The sequence below is a fragment of the Lactuca saligna genome, chromosome 1 (genome assembly GCF_052625555.1).
Source record: "Lactuca saligna cultivar CGN05327 chromosome 1, ASM5262555v1, whole genome shotgun sequence".
Classification (NCBI taxonomy): Eukaryota; Viridiplantae; Streptophyta; class Magnoliopsida; order Asterales; family Asteraceae; genus Lactuca; species Lactuca saligna.
The window spans coordinates 17,034,024-17,059,261 of NC_136417.1; the positions used below are offsets into that span (position 1 = coordinate 17,034,024).

Sequence of the window (25,238 nt, forward strand, 5' to 3'; positions counted from 1 at the left end):
TACTATTTTTGATTATGTAATTTTGTTTTTAGCTGAAAATGAATGTATTTAAAAAAACAACACAATACAAGCTTATATGCACATTGTTTTCGGTTCTTGCAGTTTTAAAAAACCGTACAAAAAAACATAATAAAAAATAAAAAAAAAAAAAAAAAAACTGCACCAAATTCTTAACACGGTTTAAAAACCGAAATCGCACCGATACAAACCGAAACCGCATTTAAAAACCGAAAAACCGAACCATTGCAAAACCGCACCCAACGGTTTTAAGAATGCAAAAACCGCACCATGTGGTTTGCGGTTCGGTTTGATCTGAAAACCGCACCAAACCGCACTATGCTCACCCCTACAACGAACATAATAAGCACTAGGACTTTCAACAATATTTGAAGTCTTTAAATTTCATTTTCTTTAACATAAATTGTGGAAGATCTACTTGTTTTCCAGTTGATTTTTTTTATATGGATGGATTACTCATTATTTCAAACAAAACTTAACATATAAAATTAAGAAAATCAATACTCTAACCAATAATCAATAACATAATAACGATAAATTTATAACACAAATTAAATTCTAACTTCGTAACTTTCATTTTCTAAAAGCATGAAACAACAAAGAATTTTTAAAAACGTTAAAAAAACATACCTGGTGAGTAATGAAGATGAAGTCCCTATTTGTTTGCCATCAATAACTTACCGACAAGGTAAGTAGGTAACGTCAAAAGGAAATATTGAAACGTCAAAATTGGAACTAGGCAATTAAGGTCCGTAACTAAGAAAAACAATTACTATTACGACAATTTACATATAAGCAATCCATTACGACAATGTTTTATGTGTGATTTTGATACTAGGTTTCTGGTCCGCTGAATTTCCATCTTCACCTCGATCACCGCCGGTAGCTAGCCGGAATCACGGGTTCACATCACATGGACTAACCAAGTAAATAATGGAAACTTTGAGAATATAAGTTGACGCTGAAAAATGTAGGGACTAAAGATGGTTGTCTTGAAAGAAGAAGGGTCTGGGAGAAGATTCCAGGGTTATAAATGAAGGCGACGAGTGAAAAGACAACACATAATATTATATTCGTTTCACTCCCATCGTTCCATTTATGTCTATGTACGAGTCTCGTTCGTTCCATTGATCATTTGAACTAGTTTATGGAGAAATCAAATTTAGTCATATAAACTGTAATAATCTGCTTTATACTTTCGCATAATTCATTGTGGATTTGCTTGGTTTCCTTACAAACTATCGAAACACCTTGATTGGAGCTCATCCAAAACTGAGGTATAGAAACTTGTTAATTAAACTCCATATATATTGTGTGTGTGTGTGTATTTTTCTTAATTTCTGGAACGATTACGGAGGCTAAATGATTTAAATCCTTTGTTGAGTTAATGAGTTCATGTTACGAACAGATCTCTAAGTCGGAGACGCTAGCTAGCAAGTAGACAACCAGGTCGTTGAAGTATGAAAGTGTTGGTGACAGGTGCTTCAGGTTTCTTAGGTGGAAGGCTCTGCCATGCGCTCCTCCGTCGTGGCCACTCTGTTCGGGCGTTCGTCCGTCGCACCAGCGATCTCTCCTCCCTTCCTACTCTGTCCGACGGCGTACCTCTAGAACTTGCCCTTGGTGACGTTACGGACTATCCGTCACTTCTCGCAGCTTGCTCCGGCTGCAATGTGGTTTTCCACGCCGCTGCTATAGTGGAATCATGGCTACCGGATCTTTCAAAATTTATATCTGTAAGCTTATAAATAGGCTTTAGACTAAAGTTTTGATCAGAAAAATATAATATCCGATTACAATGATTAATAGGTGAACGTTGGAGGTTTGAAAAACGTACTTCGAGCGTATAAGGAAACGGATACGATAGAGAAGATCATTTATACATCGTCGTTTTTCGCTTTAGGATCCACTGACGGATATACTGCCGACGAGACTCAGGTGAGGTCACTGCATCTTTATGTTATAAATGTAATATCTTTTTATATTTTATAAACGCAAAACATTAGATTTTTGAATCTAAATATAATTGTTTTTTGTGCATGAAAGATGCATTCAGCCAAGTTTTTCTGTAGTGAGTACGAGAAATCAAAAGCTGTAGCTGATAAGATTGCTCTAGAAGCAGCAAAGGAAGGGGTACCCATAGTCGCTGTTTGTCCTGGAATTATCTACGGACCTGGTAAAATCACTGCTGGGAATGTTGTGGCTCGATTGGTAATTTAATTTCGTAAAAACAACTTTAGTATTATTTAACTGGTTCAAAACTTGATAATTAGTTGAGCAAGCATATATTTAGTGTACTGATAGGATAGGAGCTTTAATTTCATGTTTTACGAAAATTTATGATTTTTTTAAATTACAAATGTTTAAATATTTAAATAAATAAAAATAATAATAAATGCCATGCCATAGTGATCATATTACTTGTGTGTGACAAAAAAAAAAATGCCGTGGGCAAATTTTTATGCTAAAAAAAAAACTTTTATTATTAACTTTATGTTGGTTATGGTAGTAAATGGGGCTCGGATTATCCTTCTAATCCATTTAACCATATTTAACGATTTTAATGGTTAATTCTATTAATTTTTTTTTTTGCAAAATCAGTCATAAAAATTTAAACTTTGTCTCTCTAATTTGTAAAAAATTACACCACATTTCCAAAACTCGGTTTCGTATTTTTTAAATTCTTTATTTTCATTTATTTTTTATTTTTCAGTCAAAACTAAACTTGTTTTTATATTTTTTTCATTGTTTACATTTTTCCCTTTTTTGTTTTTTTTTATATTTTAATTTTTTTTATTTTTTTTCGTTTTTTATATTCATTTATTTTTTATGTTTTTTTTCATTTTTTTATTTTTTTAGAAAACCAAAAGAAACTCAAACACCAAAAATATAATATATTCTCATATATTCATACACTTTGCACTTTTTTAAAAATACAAAAAGAAATTATCAAATTAACAAAAAAAATAAAACGTAACAAAAATACGAAAAAAAAAAACAAAAAATTACAAAACAAATACGAAAAATAGAAAAAAGAATATTCATACACTTTATACTTTTTGAAGAATATCATAAGAAGTTGCCAAATTGACGAAAAACACAAAAATATATAAAAAAAAACTATAAAAATATAAAGAAAGTTTAGTTTTGACTAAAAGATAAAAAATAAATGAAAATAAAAAAGTTAAAAAATATAAAACCGAGTTTTGGACATATGGTGTAATTTTTTGTAATTTTTTGCAAACTATATGAATCAAATTTAAACTTGTAAGCAAAAAATTTGATAAATTCAACAATGAAATTCCTTAAATGGGCTAAGAGTCCGAGAGCCAACAAAAAAAATAATAAAACTTTTCTTAGTTACACGGACAAATTTAATAGTTTTTATGGTATTTGACCGAAAATTGAAATAGCATTGAGGGTTTCTTTATGTTAAAAGTGATTTTCAAGAAAAATGTTTATTAACTTATGGTTTTTAAAAAACTGGTTTTAAAAAGTATTTGGATGTCAAAATCTGTTTTTCAAAAATAAAATGTTTAAAAAGTTAGAATTTTTCAGCATTTTAAAAGCTTTATTTTTTCATATACAAAAAAGCTGTTTTAAAAAATATTTTTTAAATATAAATTATTAACTTTTTAAAAAACGTAATAATTTTTTTTTTAAAAGCTATCACAAATACCAAGAGTACTATTTAAGAGTATGTATTTAAGAAGGGAGCCGCCAGTCCAGAAGAATTGCCATGTTGTCACAATCTACCCTGCTCAGCTACCAGCTGCAACAATTCGCTCCATCTTTGACAGCCCAATACACTCAGCCTAGATTATCCAGCCCACATAAAACACAATCCAACTCACATGCGAACATAAACAGATTATTAGAAACCAAATAATTAAACGTCTACTAATATTATTATTTTTCAAGTTTAGATTGTAATTTTACCTTATTATTTTGAATACAACAAATTAAATTTCATGCATATATGGTTCTGAACTTACTTACGTACTAACATACACCCTTTTTTACTTGTTTACAATTAGATGGTTGAACGGTTTAATGGACGCATGCCTGGGTATATAGGTGATGGAAAGGAAAGCTTCTCTTTTACTTATGTAGAGGATGTGGTAAATGGTCACATTTTGGCTTTAGACAAGGGCCAACCAGGCCAAAGATATCTTCTTACGGGTGAAAATGCATCCTTCACGCAAGTTTTTGATATTGTTGCCACTATAACCAACACCAAAAGGCCTTCCCTTAAAATTCCATTGTTCGTGATGGTGGTTTATGCATGGTTGTTAGTGCTTTTCTCTAGAATCACCGGACAACCTCCACTCATCAGCCCCCCGGTATATATTTACATTTCCATTTCCATTTCCATTTCCATTTCCATGCATGCATGCTTTATTTACAAAATTGTAATTTTTTTGTTCCGTTGACATACTTTTGTTCATAACAAACATGGAACATCACATTGATGTTACTTTAATTTTTTTTTGCCTATAATATAACAATCATTTGTTATAAATATGAAACAGGCTGTGTGTGTAATGAGACACCAATGGGCTTATTCGTGTGAGAAGGCTAAGAGAGAACTTGGGTACAAGCCGAGGAGTTTGAAAGAAGGTCTAGAAGAGATTCTTCCTTGGTTGAAGAAATTGGGCCTGATTAAATACTAACACTATCGATTGGGCTTATTATTGTGCACGTATGGGATTAGCATTTGGCATACATGTGTTTCTTAATTAAGCGTCTATGTCGTCATTTAGCAACCATATTTTTTTATGTGCTCGTCTACTCAAATTTCTCAGTTTAATGTGAGGGATGAACACCACTTGTAGAAAAATTATAACTATCGTAACCTTAGGACAAGTTTTACCGGTATTATATGTGTTTATTTGACATGTTTTATGACTTTATCCGTATGGCATCCTTTTCAATAAGTAACTTTATCTGTATTTTATTTTACTGTTTATTTATTTATAAATATTATTTTATTTTGTAATTTTTATTAGTTGTTTAAAAAACAGAATTGACCTTTCAGTTCTTCCTTTCGGTCAAAACCAACCCACCATCGTTGATTTGATGCACAAAAAAACGCAATCTTGCATAGAATTCGAAATCGTGAAACCGAAAGGCCAGTTTGCATTGATCGTTGAGGAACTGAGGAAAACATGCCGAATTACAGGCTTTGAAAAGTTATGATACAGCAGAGCCCGCAGTAATCATCCGGCCCAAACTGGTCTCCAACCAGATCATCACTCACTAGCACTAAGCCCAAAGTGAAAAGGATTTTTTTAACCGGCAGGAAAAAATTCGAACAGGTTAGGAAAGTTTTTCCGTCAATGTTTTGAAAACGGGACCGGATACCAAACCGGTTGTGTTACCGGTTCGTTGGTTCAACTGGTTCAACTGGTTTGACCGGTCCCAAAAACCGGATGAACCAGATGATGTCATAATAATTTATATGAATAAAGTCCTAATAATTTATATGTGATTTTTTTTCTTAAAGTTTTTTTTACAGAGATAATGAATAAAGTGAAAAAAAATATTAGTAGCTAATGTCGAATGAAGGAGAGGAATGTTGAGTATTTTGAATGTTAGTCTTCATCCCACGTCGGAGAGTTAAAAGAAATGGAACGGCTTTGAGGGTTCTATAAAAGGAATGCCAAAAAGAAGTGTTAAGTCTATGTGAGTCGCACAGATAAAAATGTAGGCTGGTATAAGTTTTATAATGGTTATTTATAATAAAAGTAAAACCAAATATTTAATTAAAACCGGTTGAAACTTCTCGATTCGACCCCGATTCACACAAAACCGTCAGTTTTCAGTGGTTCAACATGCAAGCGGTTTTTAGATCCTAAAGATCCGGTAACCTGATCGGTTCTTGGTTGAACTGTCCGTTCCGGTTTTCAAAACAATGTTTTCCATCCATAACATTTTTTAAATTGAAAAAATAACAAAATTTCACTTAAAAACATGAAAAAACCGAACCAAATTTTCAATAACCAGTTTTTTTTAACCGAACCAATTTAAAACCAATGTGTGTGCACCTCTAGTAATAAGCATGTTCTCGTCCGCTATCTCAATGTCCACACTTATTTCCTGAATTTTAACTCAATTATAGGGCTTAGCTGATACTTAATATCATGTAATTTCATCCGGTGAATCAATCCATAAAATTGCTCCCAAATTGGTGCTTTCATCATCTTCTCATCATGCCTCCACATTGCCAAACACCCACCATGGAAGAATCCATGCAAGCTATGGTCAAGAAACTAGAACAACTCTTAGCAGTCGCCATCGCATCCATCACACAGAATGCCGCCAATCATGACACGCTTTCATCTAAACTCAACAATCAAACCAAAGTGGCTGCCACACTCTTAAATTCCTTCATTAAATCTGATAACAAAGCACACTCGTCAACCCCATCGAAACATACTACATCCCAAAAAAAATCCTTAATTATCCAACTTTGACATATCCAACCCCTAAATTGTATATTCCAAGCCAAGAACTGCTTTACCTACTACATCTAACTACCACAACAATGCATTCCCCTATATGTATTATACTTCACGTATTTATCTTCTACTTCACGGGTGACACATTGAGTTGGACAAGCACCTTACCTACAACCACCTACCAGAAACATGGCCTGAATTTTCTCGTTCTTTAGATATCTGATTTAGACCTTCATCTTATGAGACTCATCAAGCGACGCTCTTCAAACTCCACCAAACCACCACTACACCATCCATCCTTACACCCTCCTACCGACACCACTAAAAATCAACCTCGTTTAAAAGATTATTTGTTAATGCCTTATAAAAATGACATGTGGAAGGACTTTATTTCTAATGCCCTATAAAACTCTTGGCTATAAAGTCACAACCCTCGTCAATTCCAATAATATTCACAACATTCTTCAACCACAAATAATGTCCGATTATGGTTGGTAGAAGACTATAAACTCTTGGCTACATGTAACGCCCCGACTCTCATATAATAATTTTATGGCTTTAATTTTCATAATTTGCAAGGTCTACTTGACGAGTTGGATGCCCTGATTCCTCGAGTAGAAGCGGGTTGGACCACGTGTTTAAGTGACTTACTCGCCGAGTTCAAGATAGGACCCGGTGAGTAGGAGCTGGAGGATGAAACCCTAATTTATGGGGTTTTGCACCTTATTTAAAGGATCATTAGCCTCCCTTAGCCCCCTTACAACCTCTTGAGAGTCTATCGAACCCTAATCCGTATGTATGCTCCATTTTTGTGTGTTTTAAGCTTTGGAAGTTGGATCTTAGCGAGAGGAGCTTGAAGATCAAGTAACTAGCAACAAGGTACATGCGTGGATATGAAGTCTACCTCAGTTTAGTATCATTGGAAGGTATCAAGTCGTTATATTGACCTCATTTCCTTCTAGATCTCATTTGGTTAAAGATTAGGGCTTTCCTAGCACATTAGGAAGCTAGTAGTGGGTATGAGCTAAGATATGAAGTTGTAACTTCAGATCTAAACTCTCTTTGGTCTCTAAGTCCATAAAGCTTCCAACTTTAGCAAGTGTGAACCTCCCCTTAGGTGTAAAAACTCCATTTCAAGCTAGTTTTTGACATTATAAGTCTTTATAGCCTTGCATGCACGTAAAGTTTGCAAATTTACATGATAAATGTAACGCCCGTAGATCCAGGCTAGTCAATTTAGAGATAATAAGGGTCGAAAACAATTTTTCGACAAAATATTATTTAGAATAAATATTCTTAACCAAGTTGTAGTATATGTTACAAGGTTTTCGTACATATAAAGAACACTGAAATCCGAGTTATAACAAAGAAGTTATGGCCCATCGAAGGTTTGCGACGGAACCGGCAAGACACCGAGAAATGTAAATAGTGAATTTACGATAGAACAATATTCAGCCTTAGCGATCTAAACGAAAGTCGTAGAATACGTTAAACCAATAGCATCCATAAAAAGAATGCTCAAATCTGACTTCGTATTAGGAAGTTATGATTTTTCGAAGTTTCGGATTAGCAGTGTACAACCCGAAATTCGAATAATAGATCAAGCGGTTTTTAGCCTACATGACCTAAACAAGAATCGAAGATCTCGTTAAGAGTAGCATAACGAGAAAAATATGGGCGAAAACGGACGTCGGATAAAGAAGTTATGAGAATTTAACGGACCAATCCTGTCTCGGCCTGTTAATAATGTAAATTTTAAAATAATTTCAAAGTTAGCCGACAGAGTCTAAACAAAAGTTGTAGAGTACGTTCCCGCCTTCGCGTGGATATAAAGAACGTCAAAAACGGAGCTCGTATGCGAAATATACAAGTTTTTAAAGTTTGTAGTCGAAAGTATGAAGTCTGATAAGAACTTGATGACGTGGCAGCATCTGGGCCATCCGATGTTGGTTCAGGAGTCGCTTCGGATGAGTGACACGCCACCCTCGCATTACGCCCAACGTCCGAGCTCGGGTACGCGCCGCGTACAGCTGCCCTCTGCGGTTTCGAGACGTCCATGATGACCCACCCCCTTCGCGACATGTTTTGTATGACCGAGGTTACGCCCTGCGTCCGAGGACCTGTACGCCCAACGTACGTCCGAGGACCAGCCTATAATAGGGTTGCAAGGGCTGTCATATTTTCTTACAAATTCACCCCAACTTTCTCTTTCTACTGTCTCTCACTACCCCATAACCCCCTCCTAAGCCTAGGTAAACCCCCTACCACCCGAAGGAAGCCCTGAGGCTCCCAGAGTCCTGAGACAAAGGGTTTTTCGGTTTCGGAAACGCTGCTCCAAGCAAAGCCCGGTTTCTTTAAAATCCGCTGTAAGTGAGCTACGTTTACGCAATTTTTAATGTAGCTTTCAAATAATTATAGTAATGTTATTAGGTCCTTAAAATAATTATTTGGGCTATTATTATGAGTTATATAAGTATCGTTTAACGCTTATATAATAGTAATATTAGTTAGACTATTAATTAGTCGCGGTTATCGTTAGACTAAACCCTAGTGGTATTAATACTAGGTTTTATCGAAGGAAAATTGTTTTGAGAGTATCAAAGCGCTGTCCGAGTGCTGAGTCACCACCGTATCAGGTGAGTGCATGATCTCTTTCATCTTACACGTAGATATGAAGTATTTTAATATAAATTATGTGTTATGTGTGCATATTATATGAATACTTGTTGTCTATGCTGGTGAAAGATTTTTATACATGTTTTAAATGATTTAAATTGTATAAAGTATTTTATATCTACAAAATATATTGGGTAAAACATGGGTAGATGAATGATGAGGGGTAAAAGCTGAAATAAAGGAACATTAGTAGTATGGACCTAGTGCCCTATAGGTAAACATTGGCAGCAATGGACCTAGTACCCTATAGATGAGCACTGGCAGCTGCGCCACAACCCGTAGATGTTTTAGATTTACGGTAAACGTCTTAGCAGTTGCGCTCTAAGGACAGTATCGGCAGTTGTGCCTAATAGGGAGCCTTATGACCGTGACAGTAACGTTTAAAGGTCAATACCGGTAGAAGCGCCTCATAGAAAAAGTCTTAATTCTGGAAGTTGTGCCCAAGTGGTAATATTAGCAGCTGCACTTGACCACTGTGTCATTGGCAATAATGGACTTCATATGGTTTCCTTAGGATGATCCTTAGGAATGAATGAACAAGTGTTTGCTGATCCTTAGGGTAAATCCTTAAGAAGATAATGGGAATGGGTAATTGGGTTGATTGTTTGATGTTTAAATATAATAATTATATAATTGTGGATTGAAAACCCTATGTACTCACCAAGTTTCCCAACATGACCCACTCAGTTTATTTGTATCACAGGTGTTGATATGAAGTTACATTACACTGAGAGATTTAAAAGAGATGTAGATCACTAGTGTAAATGGATGTATGTTCTATTTATGCTTATGTTTCTGTATTGACGATGACATCCCAAATGTTTTAAAAGTGAATAAAAATACATTTCTTTAGAAATGCTTTGATAACGCAATTATCGTGTTTTTCTGGGAACAAATTACGCAACATTTTTATTAAAAGAGGTACTCTGATTTTTATAAAGCATAAACAAATCGGTCTTTTCTGGCCGTGAAAATGGGGATGTCACAATAAACATGCCTTAGGAAGCTGGATCTACAATATGAAACCTTAAAATGGATTAATAAGAATCTAAATGGATAATGGACCGAAGGGACTCGGTGAGTTGCATGGCCAACTTAGCGAGTCCGATGAAGATTGTTGTGCAAGGACTTCTGCATGGACTCGGCGAGTCAGTGGGGTGACCCAGCGAGTCAACTAGGGTTTTCCTGACTTTTGGACATGCATGAACTCAGCGACTTGCAGGGAAACTCGACGAGCCAGTGGGGGGATTTCATGACTACTCGAGTTCTACTCGACGAGTCGGGTCTACATGGATTATTGACCTTGATCGTTGACTTTGACTTTGACTTTGACCAAGGGTTGACTAATTGACTTCTGGTGCATTTTGGGAAATTAGAAAATTATGAGTATGGTTCTATGGTGAATATAGGCGGTGGAGTTTGTGGCGGTGATCCGAGAGTTTGAGCTTATCTTTCAAGTCGATAATTGTGAGCTGAGTTTTCCTCACTATACTCAAGGGTCTATGGCACCAAGGTCGACCCTTTTGGATTGTTATCCTGATAAGTTATGCTAGTATGATCTGTTAGATTGGTATCTTGGTAGATAGGGTGGTACATGCTATTATGATATTTTAGATCAGTATACTGGTAAATAGGATGTTATATGTTGCTATGATCCGTTAGATCAGTATCCTGGTAGATAGGATTATGTTATGGTGCTATGAACTGTTAGATAGGTTTGTCTTCCTATAGACTGTTATGTAATTATTTGTAATATGCGCACATGTTTGTTTGGCGGTTGAGGGTTATTTGCTTTGTGCGAAAGCCAATAGACCTGAGCATTCCAACATGTTGGCTGTGGGCCGTAAGTATTCCATCCCAAAGATGATTGGACTTATAGTACGTGGGCATTCCAACCTGTTGGTTGTAGGCCTAGGGTATTTCAATCTAGGATGATTGGACCCATAGTATGTAGGCATTCGAACCGGATGGTTGAGGGCCTGGGGTATTCCAACCTGATGGTTGCCTGGACCCATAGTATGCTGTTATGATTATATGTGTATTATTATATGCATGAATATTTTGGGGGAACTCACTAAGCTCTCAGGCTTATAGTTTTAGTTATTGTTTCAGGTACATTAGGGGACTGCGGCAAGGCGAAGGCGTGATCGTACCGCTCTTCACTTTTTGTGACTTTGTTTCTGGGAATAGACTATTTTGAAAATAAATCTGTAATAACTATTGGTTTTTAAATGTTTTAAAAATTTTAAATTTTGCATGATTTTTATGGGTGTTACACTACATATTTCTTCTACCTCTATCATATTGCTCCCGAGCAAGCTTAGATGACACGTTATCTGAGCATGCTCAAGACTGACATCCAACAGTTTGTGTCTACCCAGCGATGAGATACATCCCTTTAACAATACTAACAATTTTGTGAGAGGGATGTATTTTTTTGTTTAATTTATGTGACTTTTTATATTTTCATATCATTTTTAGTTTACTTTGTACTATTTGCTATGTAATTTTTAAAATTTTAGTTAAATGAAGAAATTAAGTATTATTTATGTTAGATTTATATTTAGTGGAAAATACAAATCTAGTCTTATTTACCAATTACCACCTTTCAAGATTTAATAAAAAGTTAATCAAATCTCAAAAATAGCCATGTTAAATCGATGAAATAATGTCATTTTAAAGATTTTTGCAAATAATCTGTTCTATTTTATAGATGTCATCTAAAAAATGATGGGTCTCAAAACTATCAACTATAATAAATGAAAATTCATTTTGTCAAATATCAATCTCTTATGAGTTTTGACACTTGTAATTTTATAATATTTTTAAAATTAAATAATATCAACATATCAATTTCTTGTTTTTCTAATTTTTAAAATTAAAATGTCACATAATACTTATATATGCAAAGTATTAAATTTAATAACTATGATAGTAATTGTAATAAATACGTCTTTTCTTTCCTTATTTCAAAATTTTATTTAAAAAAATACTTAATTTTTACATTTTAATATTTAATTTTTTTAATCAATCCGTGTAATACACGGGTTTTACACCTAGTATTTATAAAAATAAATTCGCAAATACCATCCGTCAAAATCGAGGTTGATCTGCAAAACTATCCATGAAAATTAAAGAAAGTATCAGTTTTTTAAAGTTTGTAGTGCTAGAAATCTTCAAAACCGTCATCGAAAAAATTATTTATATTATAGTTTTGACATACAAAAATGACAAAAAAAAAAAAAAAAAAAAAAAAAAAAAAAACTCACATTTTGTGAGAATTTTTCGAATAAAGTTGAAGATATTACATATGAAATCTGTGAAAAAATCAAATCCATCTGAAAGATCCTCAAAAAGGGTGAGAAACTTTTCTTTAATGTCATTTCGGAAGTAAAAAACTTTAATGTTAATTTTTCTTTTGTTTTTAGGAAATGATTTTTAAATATACATAACATGAAAAAGAACTTTAAAAGATGATTTCTTTCCATTTCTCATAGATTTTTTCAGATGAATTTGAGGATCTCGTAGATGTTATCCCTAAATTCCTCCGCCCCATTCGAGAAATACTCTAAAAAATAGTGAGATTTTTTCTTGTGGTTATTTTGCTGGGTCAAAACTACATTATTAAAATTTTGTGTTTGATGTGAAAATTGTTTTTGAAGACTTCTAATACACAGAATATTTAAAAAGAATAATGATTTTGTTTTTGAATTTTCGTAGATAAAAACCTGGATTTTCACATATGGCATAACGACTTTTCAATTTTCAGATTTTGTTTTTTTCAAAACTAATTTTGGGACCCATCATTTTTGTAGATGGTATATGATAATGTTATATGTGAAAATCTTCAAAACGATTTTGTTTCAATGATTTTGTAGATGTTATTTACAAAAATAATGGCTGTTTTGGAGAATTTATTAACTTTTTAGTAAGTTTTGGAAAATAATAAGACAAAATTGTAAGAATGGTCCCTTTGTTATGTCCAAAAATGCTACTTTGGGCCAAACAGATTTGGATTAGCACAAATAGTCCAAAGGTTTTTATTTTCCTGCGTTTTTGGTCCAAAACAGTTTAAAATTTCTAAAAATGATGCATTTGCCCTTTTCCATTTGTTTTTTCTTTTCTTTTTGTTATTTACTTATTTTCTAACTAAAAAACATTAAAAATAAAAGAAAATCTCTCTCTCTCTCTCTCTCTCTCTCTCTCTCCCTCCCTCCCTCCCTCTCTCTCTCTCTCTCTCTCCCGTTCATCACCCTATACCACCCACACAAACACCACCGTCCAATGCCACCTTCAATCACCCAATACCTCCCTTATTCCTCAATTATCACCATTCCTAACAGTTGCAAATGTAAAAAAAAAAAAAAAAAAAAAAAAAAAAAAAAAAAAAAGAAGAGATAAAATAAGGAGCTGCAATCGAGAAGGAGGGTGCGACTTTGGGTGACTGTGTTTGTCGATTGGATTTTGAGAAGTGAAGGGGGGTTCCAATTTCTAGTGTGAAACCCTTGTCGTCGATCTAACCTTGTTGGTGTTTCAAGGTTCGGTTTTTCGATCTAACCCTTGCTGGAGCTTCCTGTTAAAGCAAGCCCTAGCACCAACCAAAATCGAAACATGAACAGAAGGATTAAGGCTTGAATCTAATAAGATACCTTGTATTGTTGAGGAATGGACTTTGCTTAAGCATGAATTAAAGGAAATTGGGGGTAAACGAGGCTTAATATGTCCGATTAGGAGTTAAATTGGGTTGCAAACTGATCTTGGAAGAAGCCAAGTTGAAAATTGATCTTGCCCCTACAGCAGATTTATAACCATCATTGGTATTAGAGGTGGCACCTACAGAACCTATTCCATAATCAAACTTTGAGATCTGGGTTAAATACACACACTGAAAATGAAATCCGGATCACATTCAAAGAAGATGAAAATGTTGTGTTCTAAACAGAAAAGAAAAATGGTTACTGAGATCGATGGAGGAATAAGGAAGAACGAATGGAAGCAGCTTGAGGGTCGAAAAGAGATGAATACAAAAGGGAAAATGGTGGATGTCGTCGGTTCTTTTTCTCCATTGAACAGTGTCGACGGTCCTGTTTGCGATCGATCGGAAGCTTGCTTCAGCTGGCCATGGCAGCGGTTTGGTGGTTATTCAGTCGGTCTGCCATTAAAATGGAAGGAAGACGAGAGGTTGGGTTGAAGAAGGCAACAAATTCGATGGTTGCTGGGTTTTTCTGGTGATTAGGAGAGAGAGAGAGAGAGAGAGAGAGTTTCTTTTATTTTTTATATTTTTAGTTAGAAAATAATTAAATAACAAAAAGAAAAGAAATAACAAATGAAAAAGGGCAAATTCATCATTTTTAAAAATTTTAAACTGTTTTGGACAAAAAATGCAGCAAAATGAAAACTTTTGGACTATTTGCGCTAGTCCAAACCTGTTTGGACCAAAGTAGCATTTTTGGACATACCACAGGGACCATTCTTGCAATTTTGTCAAATAATAACGAGATTAGTCCTATTTGTTTTTTCTCAAATAAATTTGTGTTTAATTATTTTTAGTTTTTATGTTTTAAAACATAATAAATATTATTTATAGTAAATTAATAGGATTTGATATTTTTTATAAAAAAATAGATATTTATTTTAAAAATATATTATGAAAGTCGTAAAAGACACACATTTGGCCATTTATCATAGCCTGTAGGCTGTAGCGCATGCAAACCTAACATGAAAAGGATGACTCGTTTGCCAAGGTACGTCTAACTTTTTCAACATATATCAAACATTAAAATTAATATATTACTTTGAATGCATGTTCTAAGTTTCTACTTTCTAGATGGTAGTGACTTATTATAAAGATATATATAAAAAAAACGTATGAGTTGTTGATATAACGTGACATGTAGGGGTGCAAACGAGCCGAGTCGAGCCCGAGCCTGGTCAGGCTCGGCTCGGTCTCGTTTAAGTTATATGAGGCTCGAGCTCGAGCTCGGCTCGATTCGATCTTTCTTGTACTGAGCTCGGCTCGAGCTCGTAAAGAATTATCCAAGCTCGGCTCGGTCTCGGGATCGACTCGTTTTTTATCTGACGTGCCTAAATAAGCTTAAGTTCGGCTCGAGCTCGTTAAGAAGCTCGTTTACTAATACCTTAAATCCGTAATTCCTCTAATATATTTTTATTTTAATATATATAAATAATAGAGAAAATTACACGGTTGGTCCCTATGGTTTGCTCTTACTTGCACGCTTCGTCCCTGGAAAGAATTTTTAACTCGGACAATCCCTATAACTTTATTTTGTTACCCGCCTAGTCCTTTAGTTAACTTTCCGTCTTATTTGGGGTTAGGAACTACTCACGTGAGTGGCACGCTGGGGGCATTTTTGTCCTTTCAACCCTACAACAGACTTAAAACTACTTCTCCTTCCTTCTTTTCTCAATCGATGCTTCCATTTCTCCTCTTCTACTCCATTTCTTTTGCTCGTGAAGATTGAAGATCCACAAAATTGATTATGGTGAAATGCAAGTGTGGAGCTGTAGGGATCATACGAACTTCAGGAACAAAGAGAAATCCTGGTAAGCCTTTTTATGCATGCCCTTTACAGGTATTGAGTTATCAATTTTTTTTGGTAATTTCTAGGATGAACCCTAGTTTGTGCTAATCGAGGGTATTGAAAAATCCAGGGACCAAGAAGTGGATTTATTTCGTGGGTAGATGAAGAAAATCATACGTATGAGGTTGAAAGCCAAAATCTTGAGCTTGAAATCCATAATGAAGAACTTCAAATCCAAAATCGTGACCTTGAAATCCAGAATGAAGAACTTGAAATCCAAAATCGGAACCTTAAAATGTTGTTAATTGTCAGTTGGATTTTGTTTTTTGGGATAATTGTTTACAAGTTGTAGTATTAGGTATTTCAGTAGTGGTTTTTGGTTGAAGATAATCTAATGAATGGGTAATATTAGCATGTTTGTATTGCTGCATTTTAATGAAATGGTATATTTTGGTACAATTAATAGTTGCACTTTGTTCTCTTATAAAAGATTACAATGGATTATTACCATCTTGTATTGCTGGAATTGGGAGAGAAAGGGTATCTATTGGTACAATTAATAAGTGCAATGCAATTGTAATCTTTTGGTATTTTTCATTTAACATATGACCAAAAACATGCCAAATGAAATGACCAAAAAACATGCCAAATAATCCATTATATAACATTAAATAAAATGACCAAACACATGCCAAATGAAATGTCCAAAAACATGCCAAATGAAATGACCAAAAAACATACCAATAATTGATCCATTAGATAACATTAAAACAAAAGCATTACATAAGAGTTTAACCAAAAACAAATGTCTAAGTACCAACTGCAATTGTTTTGGTGATACTAAACACAATACAGTTTAATCAAAATACAAACATCACATGACATAATAGTTTAACCACAATACAAACATCACATTACATAATAGCTTAACCAAAATAAGAGCATCACATGATAAAAGAGTTTACAATGGATCCTTCTCTTTTCCTTTCTTCTTTTGTTTTCCTTTCTCATTCTCTTTTCCTTTATCCTTCTCTTTTTCTTTCTCATTCTTCTTTTTTCCCTTCTTCCCAACAGTTGGTAACTGCCCTTTGCAAGTCCTGGCATTGTGTCCTTTGTTGTTACATTTGGTACATGTAACAGTTTTTTGTGCTCTAGAAACTGTATTCCCTTTGATCATATCCTCTTTTTCTGTAGCTGACTTCCTTCGTTTCTTTTTTGGTCTTCCTTTTGGGACACGGTGTTTTGGAGGCAACAAAGTAGTTGGACAAGGTGACTTAATCCACATTCTTCTACCATTTATCGGATCCACTTTGAAAGAGTACATGTTTCTCCAGGTTGATAGCCAATAACATTCATGAACAAAGGTTTCTGGAATACCAATTGCACCATTATTTATCCTCATGTCCCAGATTGCAGATACAGCATGTTTGCATGGCATTCCAGTTATTTCCCACTTCTTGAATGAACAGGTTCGTTGATTCACATTCACTACACACTGATCTTGCCAAGGTCCACTCACTTGGTACTTCCCATTTCCACAAAATGATGTTGTATACTCCTCTGCCTGATCTTTGATCTTTTGCAATAGCTTGGTAGCTGTTGGAGTCAAAGGGCCTGTTGCTTTGTCAATTTCTTTTTCAACATTCACAATCCTCTTCATGATGTACTCCCGGATGAACTCTAAGCAATTGATAATTAGTGTGTCACGTCCGTCTATTATTTTGCTATTAAAGCACTCGCATATGTTGTTTATCACAATATCAGAATGTGCTCTCCCTATTAATTAATAGAATACATGTATAATTGGTTAGCAAACATTAGAGTATTTTTATGAACTCACTTAATTTAATGAGTAACCACAACAAGAACAACACAATGTAAAGAACATAATGCAATTCCTTAACTATTACTAAATAATATAAAATACCCATAATGCCCCTGTACCAACAAGATGCTCTTTATTTGATGATTACCCTAAACTACCCTTTCTCTAAAATAAGGTGACCAGAGTGGGTGCATAACAAGTATACAACAATAGTTATCATATATTATAATATATAACATGGTCAAACCTGTAAAATGAGAACGTGCCCAATGTTGAGGTGGTATTTGTTTAAGCCACTCATAACATTCTTGGTTTAATTTTCTAACTTCTTCCATTTCTTTTTCAAACTCTTGCACAGTATATGTTGTTGAACAATTCCAAAGCAGTTCTTTAAACTTATCCCCTCTCCAACGTGACCTCATATTTTCGTGTATGTGGCGAACACAATAACGGTGCTCTGCACAAGGAAACAAATCTGCGATGGCAGAACTTAAACCCTACAAGAAAGATACATTATGTCAATGATTTCTTTTCCTTTAGATATTAGTATTCAAAACACAAGAAAATAACCTTTTGCCTGTCTGATATAAATGTAAAATTTGAATTTGAAGCCAACCCTAGGTCATCACCCAAGTGAGTTAAAAACCATGTCCAAGAGTTCAGTGTCTCAGCTTCAACCATAGCATATGCTAAAGGATATATTCCATTATTCCCATCTAAAGCCTGTGCAATACAATCCAATAAATAAAAGTAAAAAATAAATCAAAATATATGGTTCAACCACAACATAAGAGAAAATGTACCACAGCAGATAAAATTTGACCATGGAAAGGTCCTTTCATGAAAGCCCCGTCTACCCCAAGAAAATCCCTCTTCCTTGCTGCAAATCCTTGCTTCAAAGCACCAAGGCACACGTACACGCGTCTGAAGGTTCTTGTCTCAACATCAGGATTTGGTTCACTTTCGACATCAAGCTTGATAGTGGTGTCTGGGTTTTGAGTCTGCACTTCTAACAAATAATCTTGTAAGATCTTGTACTGAGTGGCATAATCACCTCTGATAATTTTTAAGGCTGCTTGTCTTGCCCTAAAGGCTTTCATCTTAGAAATATCTACTTTGTAGATACGTTGAAGTTGTTCCCTTAAAGCCTTGACTGGAATTTTTGGGTTTGCTTCCACCAGTTGTAGAATTTGCTTTGAAAGAAACTTGTAATCACAAGCCCTAACCTTTCTTGTTTGAAGACATTTATGTTCACTAACATATGTTTTAACTGTCCAATCCTTGTCACGTTTCCACTTACTGGCTAAAAGAACCCAAGGACACTTACCTTCTTCATTGACTACTTCTTGATCGGTCCCACCACCTAGGCTTGTTATGGTTCCCCTGCATACAACCCTTACTCTGTTTTTATCATTCTTCTCAAAATCCAACTCCCTTCTTGTATCTATTGCATGTTGGTTAACCATATCTTTAAACTCCTTTGACGAATTAAATTTCTGATATAAATAGAAAGGCTCACTGACTTGAGCATTTTCGTTCTCATGCGCCCTTCTAATAGCTTTAATCTTTTTGTTTCTTTCTCCTTCGATCCCATCATCCGATGAAGAGTCGGACAAGAAAAGTTCCATATCTATAACTTCAAGGTCTGCTTCAATCCCATCTTCTGTAACTACATGATTCTTTCTTTTAGAAGCACCTCCAATCCACTCAACATCTGGGTCAACATTCAAGTGGAATTCTCTCATGTCAACTTCAACATCATCAATGATATTGTCTTCGTCCAGAAGAAAGTCACCATCTTGACTCTCACTATCATCACCACTGTTGATCTCATCACCACTGTTATTATCATCACTACTATGTTCAATTTCAGTTTCCATGATGTTTGCATTATCACTTACCATGTCCACCTTGTCAATTGAAGGCTCATTTCTAGTAGGTGAAACAGGAGGGTTGTTTCTATTAGGCTCAAATGTCAACACATCATTAGGCTCAACTTGTGTATCATGCCATTCCAAAAACAATCTTTTTGGGGTGCAATCAATCTCAACTATACGTACCTTAGATGGGTTTGGTGACATCGAGTATGTGTGTAATTTCGTTTGCCCGTGCTCTGTATACACCTCTATTAGCTTATGTTGGCCAACATATTTTGCTAAATGCCTTACATCATCATCTGAAGCTAAAGCAAAGCAAACAAGCCAAAATCCAAATCGCATAGTGGCCTTCGAAAATGATAGTACATCTCCACATGTAGATTTTCATCGATATACCCAAGTTTCACCATCATGTCATCAATATCGTGAACATAGAAAGTCTCGATGTCTATTAACTCGACGTTTAAATAGTTTCTTCCAGAAAAATCAGTAAACTTTCCACCATGGTTTAATAGCATGCAAAACATGGTCGGATGATCACCTATTAAGGAAATGCCCCAAAAATTTTGATTAACATTTGATTAGGGTTGTAGGATTTCACGAAGCAAATGCAAATAAAAACGAGATTAGGGACTAGGCGGACTTACCATATTGAAGACGAACTTCTGCTTCACTGATCATCCGTCCTCGTGCTTCACTTAAATTCCAAACCAGCATTGTTGATTATTTGGAAAAGCATACAAAGTTTTAGCTAGCGACTAGGGTTTTCGTTTGAGAGAAGAAAGAGAATTCGTCTGACAAGTGTGTGTTTGTGTGTGTTTTGGTTTGACGATGATCGGAATCGTAAAACCATCCGTCTGTATTCTAAATGGCGCTAATATATTGTAGAGTTGAAAGGACAAAAATGCCCCCAGCGTGCCACTCACGTGAGTAGTTCCTAACCCCAAATAAGACGGAAAGTTAACTAAAGGACTAGACGGGTAACGAAATAAAGTTATAGGGATTGTCCGAGTTAAAAATTCTTTCCAGGGACGAAGCGTGCAAGTAAGAGCAAACCATAGGGACCAACCGTGTAATTTTATCTAAATAATAATAAATTATATTATGTAAAGGCTCGTTTAGGCTCGCGAGCCTAATCGAGCTTAATGACATAGGCTCGAGCTCGAGCTCGTTTAATAAACGAGCTTAATATTAAGCTCGAGCTCGGCTCGGGCTCGTTTAAAATCGATTTCGAGTCGAGCTTTTAACGATCCGATCCCAAGTAGCTCGCGAGTAGCTTGGCTCGTTTGCACCCCTAGTGACATGAAAGAATAAAGATTAATAGACATGTATTTGGTATCTAGATACTTAACAAAACTATCTCTTAATACTGGGAAACCGGATTAATGTTCGATTTTTTTTTTTTTTTTTTTTGATGAAATTATCATAATGATATATTTAAAGTATAATCCTTACATGAGAAACTAGTTGGATGTAATATCTAATCCCAATTTGATCGTATAATCTCTTTGTGCAATGAAAATGATTATTAGGTTTTATGTTGCAATATGAAAATGGTCCCAGTAATGTCTCATCTTTAACAACCTCAATGGCAGCTTATTTTCGACTTTAGTTTGGTGTGTTTTAACTTACATCATTTAGGGATAATCACCAAGCCAAAAAAAAAAAAAGGATGTTACTTATAAATTAATTAGATTATATATATAAACAAAAAATAATATATGAGAATTTGAGGATGGACCTAGAGACCTAGAGACCAAAACAACTACATGGCCATGAAAACTATAGGAAAATGATCTATTCGTAATTATCCAAATGAGCACAACGTTTGAAAAATTGCATTTCAAATTTTATCTATTTTGTTTCTCACAACTTAAAAGCTTTATGTCATGTCACAAAATACAATTATGAGAAAAATATAATTTTTTGTATTCAAATTCCGAATTTTAGATTCCAAGCTAAAAAAAGCAAATTTCCAAATTTCAACGACATAACTAAATCCAAAGAATAAATCCATAATCTCAAGATAAATATATCATTTCTTTATCTAATAACAAAAACTTAAAAACATGCCAAAACGAAGTAGTATACTTTTTTTTTAATCAAATAACAAAAAGTAAGAACAAAAAAATGTCAAAACAAACTAGTATACAATATTACAATTGGCTCAATTTTTTATGATTATCAAATTTTTATTTTTGACTTGTTTCACATTCAAACATCCCCTTTTTGACATGTAGGAACATTTATTCGCCGAGCCGACGACGGTGAAGTATGAAAGTGTTGGTGACAGGGGCTTCAGGTTACTTAGGTGGAAGACTCTGCCATGCGCTCCTCCGTCATGGCCACTCCGTTCGGGCGTTCGTCCGTCGCACCAGCGATCTCTCCTCCCTTCCTACTCTGTCCGACGGCGTACCTCTAGAACTTGCCTATGGTGACGTTACGGACTATCCGTCACTTCTCGCAGCTTGCTCCGGCTGCCAGGTGGTTTTCCACGCCGCTGCTCTAGTGGAACCATGGCTTCCAGATCCTTCCAAATTTGTCTCTGTAAGTTCAATAGACTTGAGACTGAAATTAATTTTGATCAGAAAAAAAAAACTTGGATTGTTTTGATTTAGTCTGATTACAATGACTAGGTCAATGTTGGAGGGTTGAAGAACGTAATTCGCGCGTATAAGGAAACGGATGTGATAGAGAAGATCATTTATACCTCATCATTTTTCGCGCTAGGGTCAACCGACGGATATACTGCCGATGAAAATCAAGTAACTACTTCTGCTAATTTCGTTTTAAAATCATTTTCTGTGAATTGTTCTGCGATTAAGTGGAAATTTTCCGCTGGGAATTCAACCTATCACTTTACAATTGATAATCGGCGTTTCTAGTTTTCTAATTTGTTCAATTTTCTGTTGTAATATCTTTTTATAACTTAATGTTCTGTCTGCTTTACTTCAATTGTCCTTCATATCCTTTGATTTGTGAATAAATGAAGAGTTAAAGAAGGGTAAAACGATCAAAAAGGTGCAAATCTGTTCGTTTTCCAACCAATCATGCTTATGGAACTTAAATTTAAAGCTTTTTGAAGCTGATGGAGCATTTCTCTGATCAATACCTTTAATTGCTATTAGCACAATACCATTAATACACAACAACTTTCAAAACACAAGACTTTCCTTTCTAGGTGCTGCCCTATTTTACTTTACTAAGAAAGGAGGAACGAACCATGTATGATTAGCAGGATATTTCATTTTACCAAATATAACTCAAATCCATAATCAGTGATGCGTGAAGAATATATAATCTGGTACTTGTTTCCGTGGTAATTAGTTCATGGCTAAAGTAACATAACATAGCCTTACTTGAGTTGAATCCATTCTTTATAGATCCATTCAGCCAAGTTTTTCTGTACTGAATACGAGAAATCAAAAGCTGTAGCTGATAAGATTGCTCTAGAAGCTGCAAATGAAGGAGTACCTATAGTAGCTGTTTATCCTGGAGTTATATATGGACCTGGTAAAGTCACTGCTGGGAATGTGGTGGCCCGATTGGTAATTTCATAACTTGATAATTTCACTAATTTTATAGTTACTATAATAATTCTATAACACTAGTTTTTGTTTGTTGTTATGATTAAACAGATTGTTGAACGATTTAATGGACGATTACCTGGGTATATAGGTCATGGAAGTGATAAGTTCTCTTTTAGTCATGTAGATGATGTGGTAGAAGGCCATATTTTGGCTTTAAACAAAGGCAAAACGGGTGAAAGATACCTTCTTACAGGAGAAAATGCATCATTCATGCAAGTTTTTGATATTGCTGCAACTATAACCAACACAAAAACACCTTTTTTCAACATTCCATTGTTCCTCATCAATCTTTATGGTTGGGTATCCGTGGTGTTCTGTAGAATAACCGGAAAACTTCCACTCATCAGCCCCCCGGTATTTACATTTCCGTTTCCATTATTTATGAATTTTCTATGACAAGGATGAGGAGGGTATTTATGTCTTTTCCATAGATGAGTGACTGAGAACAAGTCTCTGGTCCCATCTTTTGGATGGGATAGAAAAATGCAACTTTTGTCTGATTGACATTGGTCTTAGTCAAATTGTATGTCAAATGCAATACAGCTTGTTATGTCATGTCATGTTTCTTTTTGTGCAGACAGTATAATGATTGTTGGTTTAATATTGAACAGACTGTGCGTGTATTGAGCCATGAGTGGGCTTATTCGTGTGAGAAGGCGAAGAGAGAACTTGGGTACAAGCCGAGAAGTTTGAAAGAAGGTCTAGAAGAGGTTCTTCCTTGGTTGAAGGACTTAGGCGATATTAAATACTAACAAATACACGTTAACATTGATCCTAAATATTACACCTTCTTTTGTTTAAGAAAAGTGATTTTGATTTGGTGTGTTGTTATGAGCTTGACTTTTGAAGTAAAGCGTGTGAATAATTTGATATTGTTACTAATTCATCTTTGGTTCAGGGAAATCCAATGATTAAAGAGAACTAAGTGATCTTAGAGCAACCATAACAGGAACAGGAGAGTTTTTTGTTGGTGTTTTTTTATTTTTTTTATTTTTTATTTTTTTTAAAAAGCTTAAAATAAAAAATTTAACTTGTCTCCCAAATAAGAGAGCTTCTTCAAATTGCTTTTTTTATAGACCCTTGTTGACCAACCAAATTGTTGAAATAGATTAAACCAAGAGATTGTTTGGAATAATTTTCCCTTACCAAAACACCAAAGAATATGTACAAATACATATGGGCTTTTGAGAGAATCTACTGGACTAACCGGACTACATAAAATGTTATACATGCTCTACAATATACATTAATACTCCCCCGCAGTTCGAGCGGTAAGAACACTCCAGATATTTAAACTGTCTCTAAAATCCGTAAAAAGTGAAGTTAGAAAGCCCTTTAGTAAAAATATCAACATACTAAAGAGTACAAGGGACGTGAACGACACGAAGTTGACCAGTGGCAACTTTATTGCGGACGAAATGAATGTCAATTTCAATGTGTTTTGTCCTTTGATGTTGAACAAGATTGGTTGAGAGATAAATAACACTAACATTATCATAATAATAGTAGTTTTCGGAATAAGGATATGGAGCTCACGAAGCAGATTTTGCAGCGAGCATGTCTTAACAACTACATTAGCAACACTACAATATTCTGCTTCGACACTAGATCTCAAATTGGTTGGTTGACGTTTGGAGGACCATGAGACTAGATTATCGCCGAGGAAGGCCCAATAACCACTTGTAGATCGGCGTGTAGATGGACGACTGCCCCGGTCGACGTCTGAGTAAGCAATAAGGCCAGTAGTAGAGGAGTGGTGAAGTTGGAGACCAAGATCTAAAGTTACGTATATGTAATGCAAGATGCGGTTTAAAGAATGAAGATGAGCTTCGCGCGGGTGATGCATGTATAAGCAGATCTTTTGCAGAGCGAAGGAAATATTTGGTCTAGTGAAGGTCAGATATTGCAGGCCTCCAGCAAGGCTACGATATAAAGTAGGAGCTGCAACGAGAGAACCAGATGCATCAAGCTTAGATTGTGAGTAAACTGGAGTTCAACACGGGTTGCAGCTTAACATATTTGGTCTTTCAAGAACTTGTAAGGCATATATGTGCTAAGACACGAATAAACCATCTTTATTTGATGTTGCCGAAATTCTTAAAATATAAGGTAGGGGGCAGATTCTTCATAGCAAACTCGACAGCCATGAGTTTGATGATGTGTTCAAGAAAGTGTGTGGTTGATGCAGTGAGGATAATGTCATCCACATAAAATAGCAAGTAAGCAGTAGCATTTCCGGATCTAGATATAAA

General features: G+C 35.0%; 2 protein-coding genes across 2 annotated transcripts; both read left to right on the forward strand.

Annotated features, from left to right (window-relative positions):
* Window positions 1-1,091: 1,091 nt before the first annotated feature.
* LOC145024496 (uncharacterized) lies at window positions 1,092-4,928 on the forward strand. The gene is made up of 6 exons (XM_078976759.1): window positions 1,092-1,295; window positions 1,427-1,751; window positions 1,825-1,953; window positions 2,062-2,226; window positions 4,053-4,358; window positions 4,548-4,928. The coding sequence occupies exons 2-6, from the start codon at window positions 1,479-1,481 to the stop codon at window positions 4,686-4,688; spliced, it is 1,014 nt and encodes a 337-aa protein (XP_078832885.1). The 5' UTR covers window positions 1,092-1,295; window positions 1,427-1,478; the 3' UTR covers window positions 4,689-4,928.
* A 16,669-nt stretch (window positions 4,929-21,597) lies between these two features.
* On the forward strand, window positions 21,598-23,804 carry LOC145024662 (uncharacterized). Its single transcript, XM_078976760.1, has 5 exons — window positions 21,598-21,943; window positions 22,033-22,161; window positions 22,780-22,944; window positions 23,035-23,340; window positions 23,598-23,804. Exons 1-5 carry the CDS (start codon window positions 21,671-21,673, stop codon window positions 23,736-23,738), a joined length of 1,014 nt encoding a protein of 337 aa, XP_078832886.1. The 5' UTR covers window positions 21,598-21,670; the 3' UTR covers window positions 23,739-23,804.
* Window positions 23,805-25,238: the final 1,434 nt, after the last annotated feature.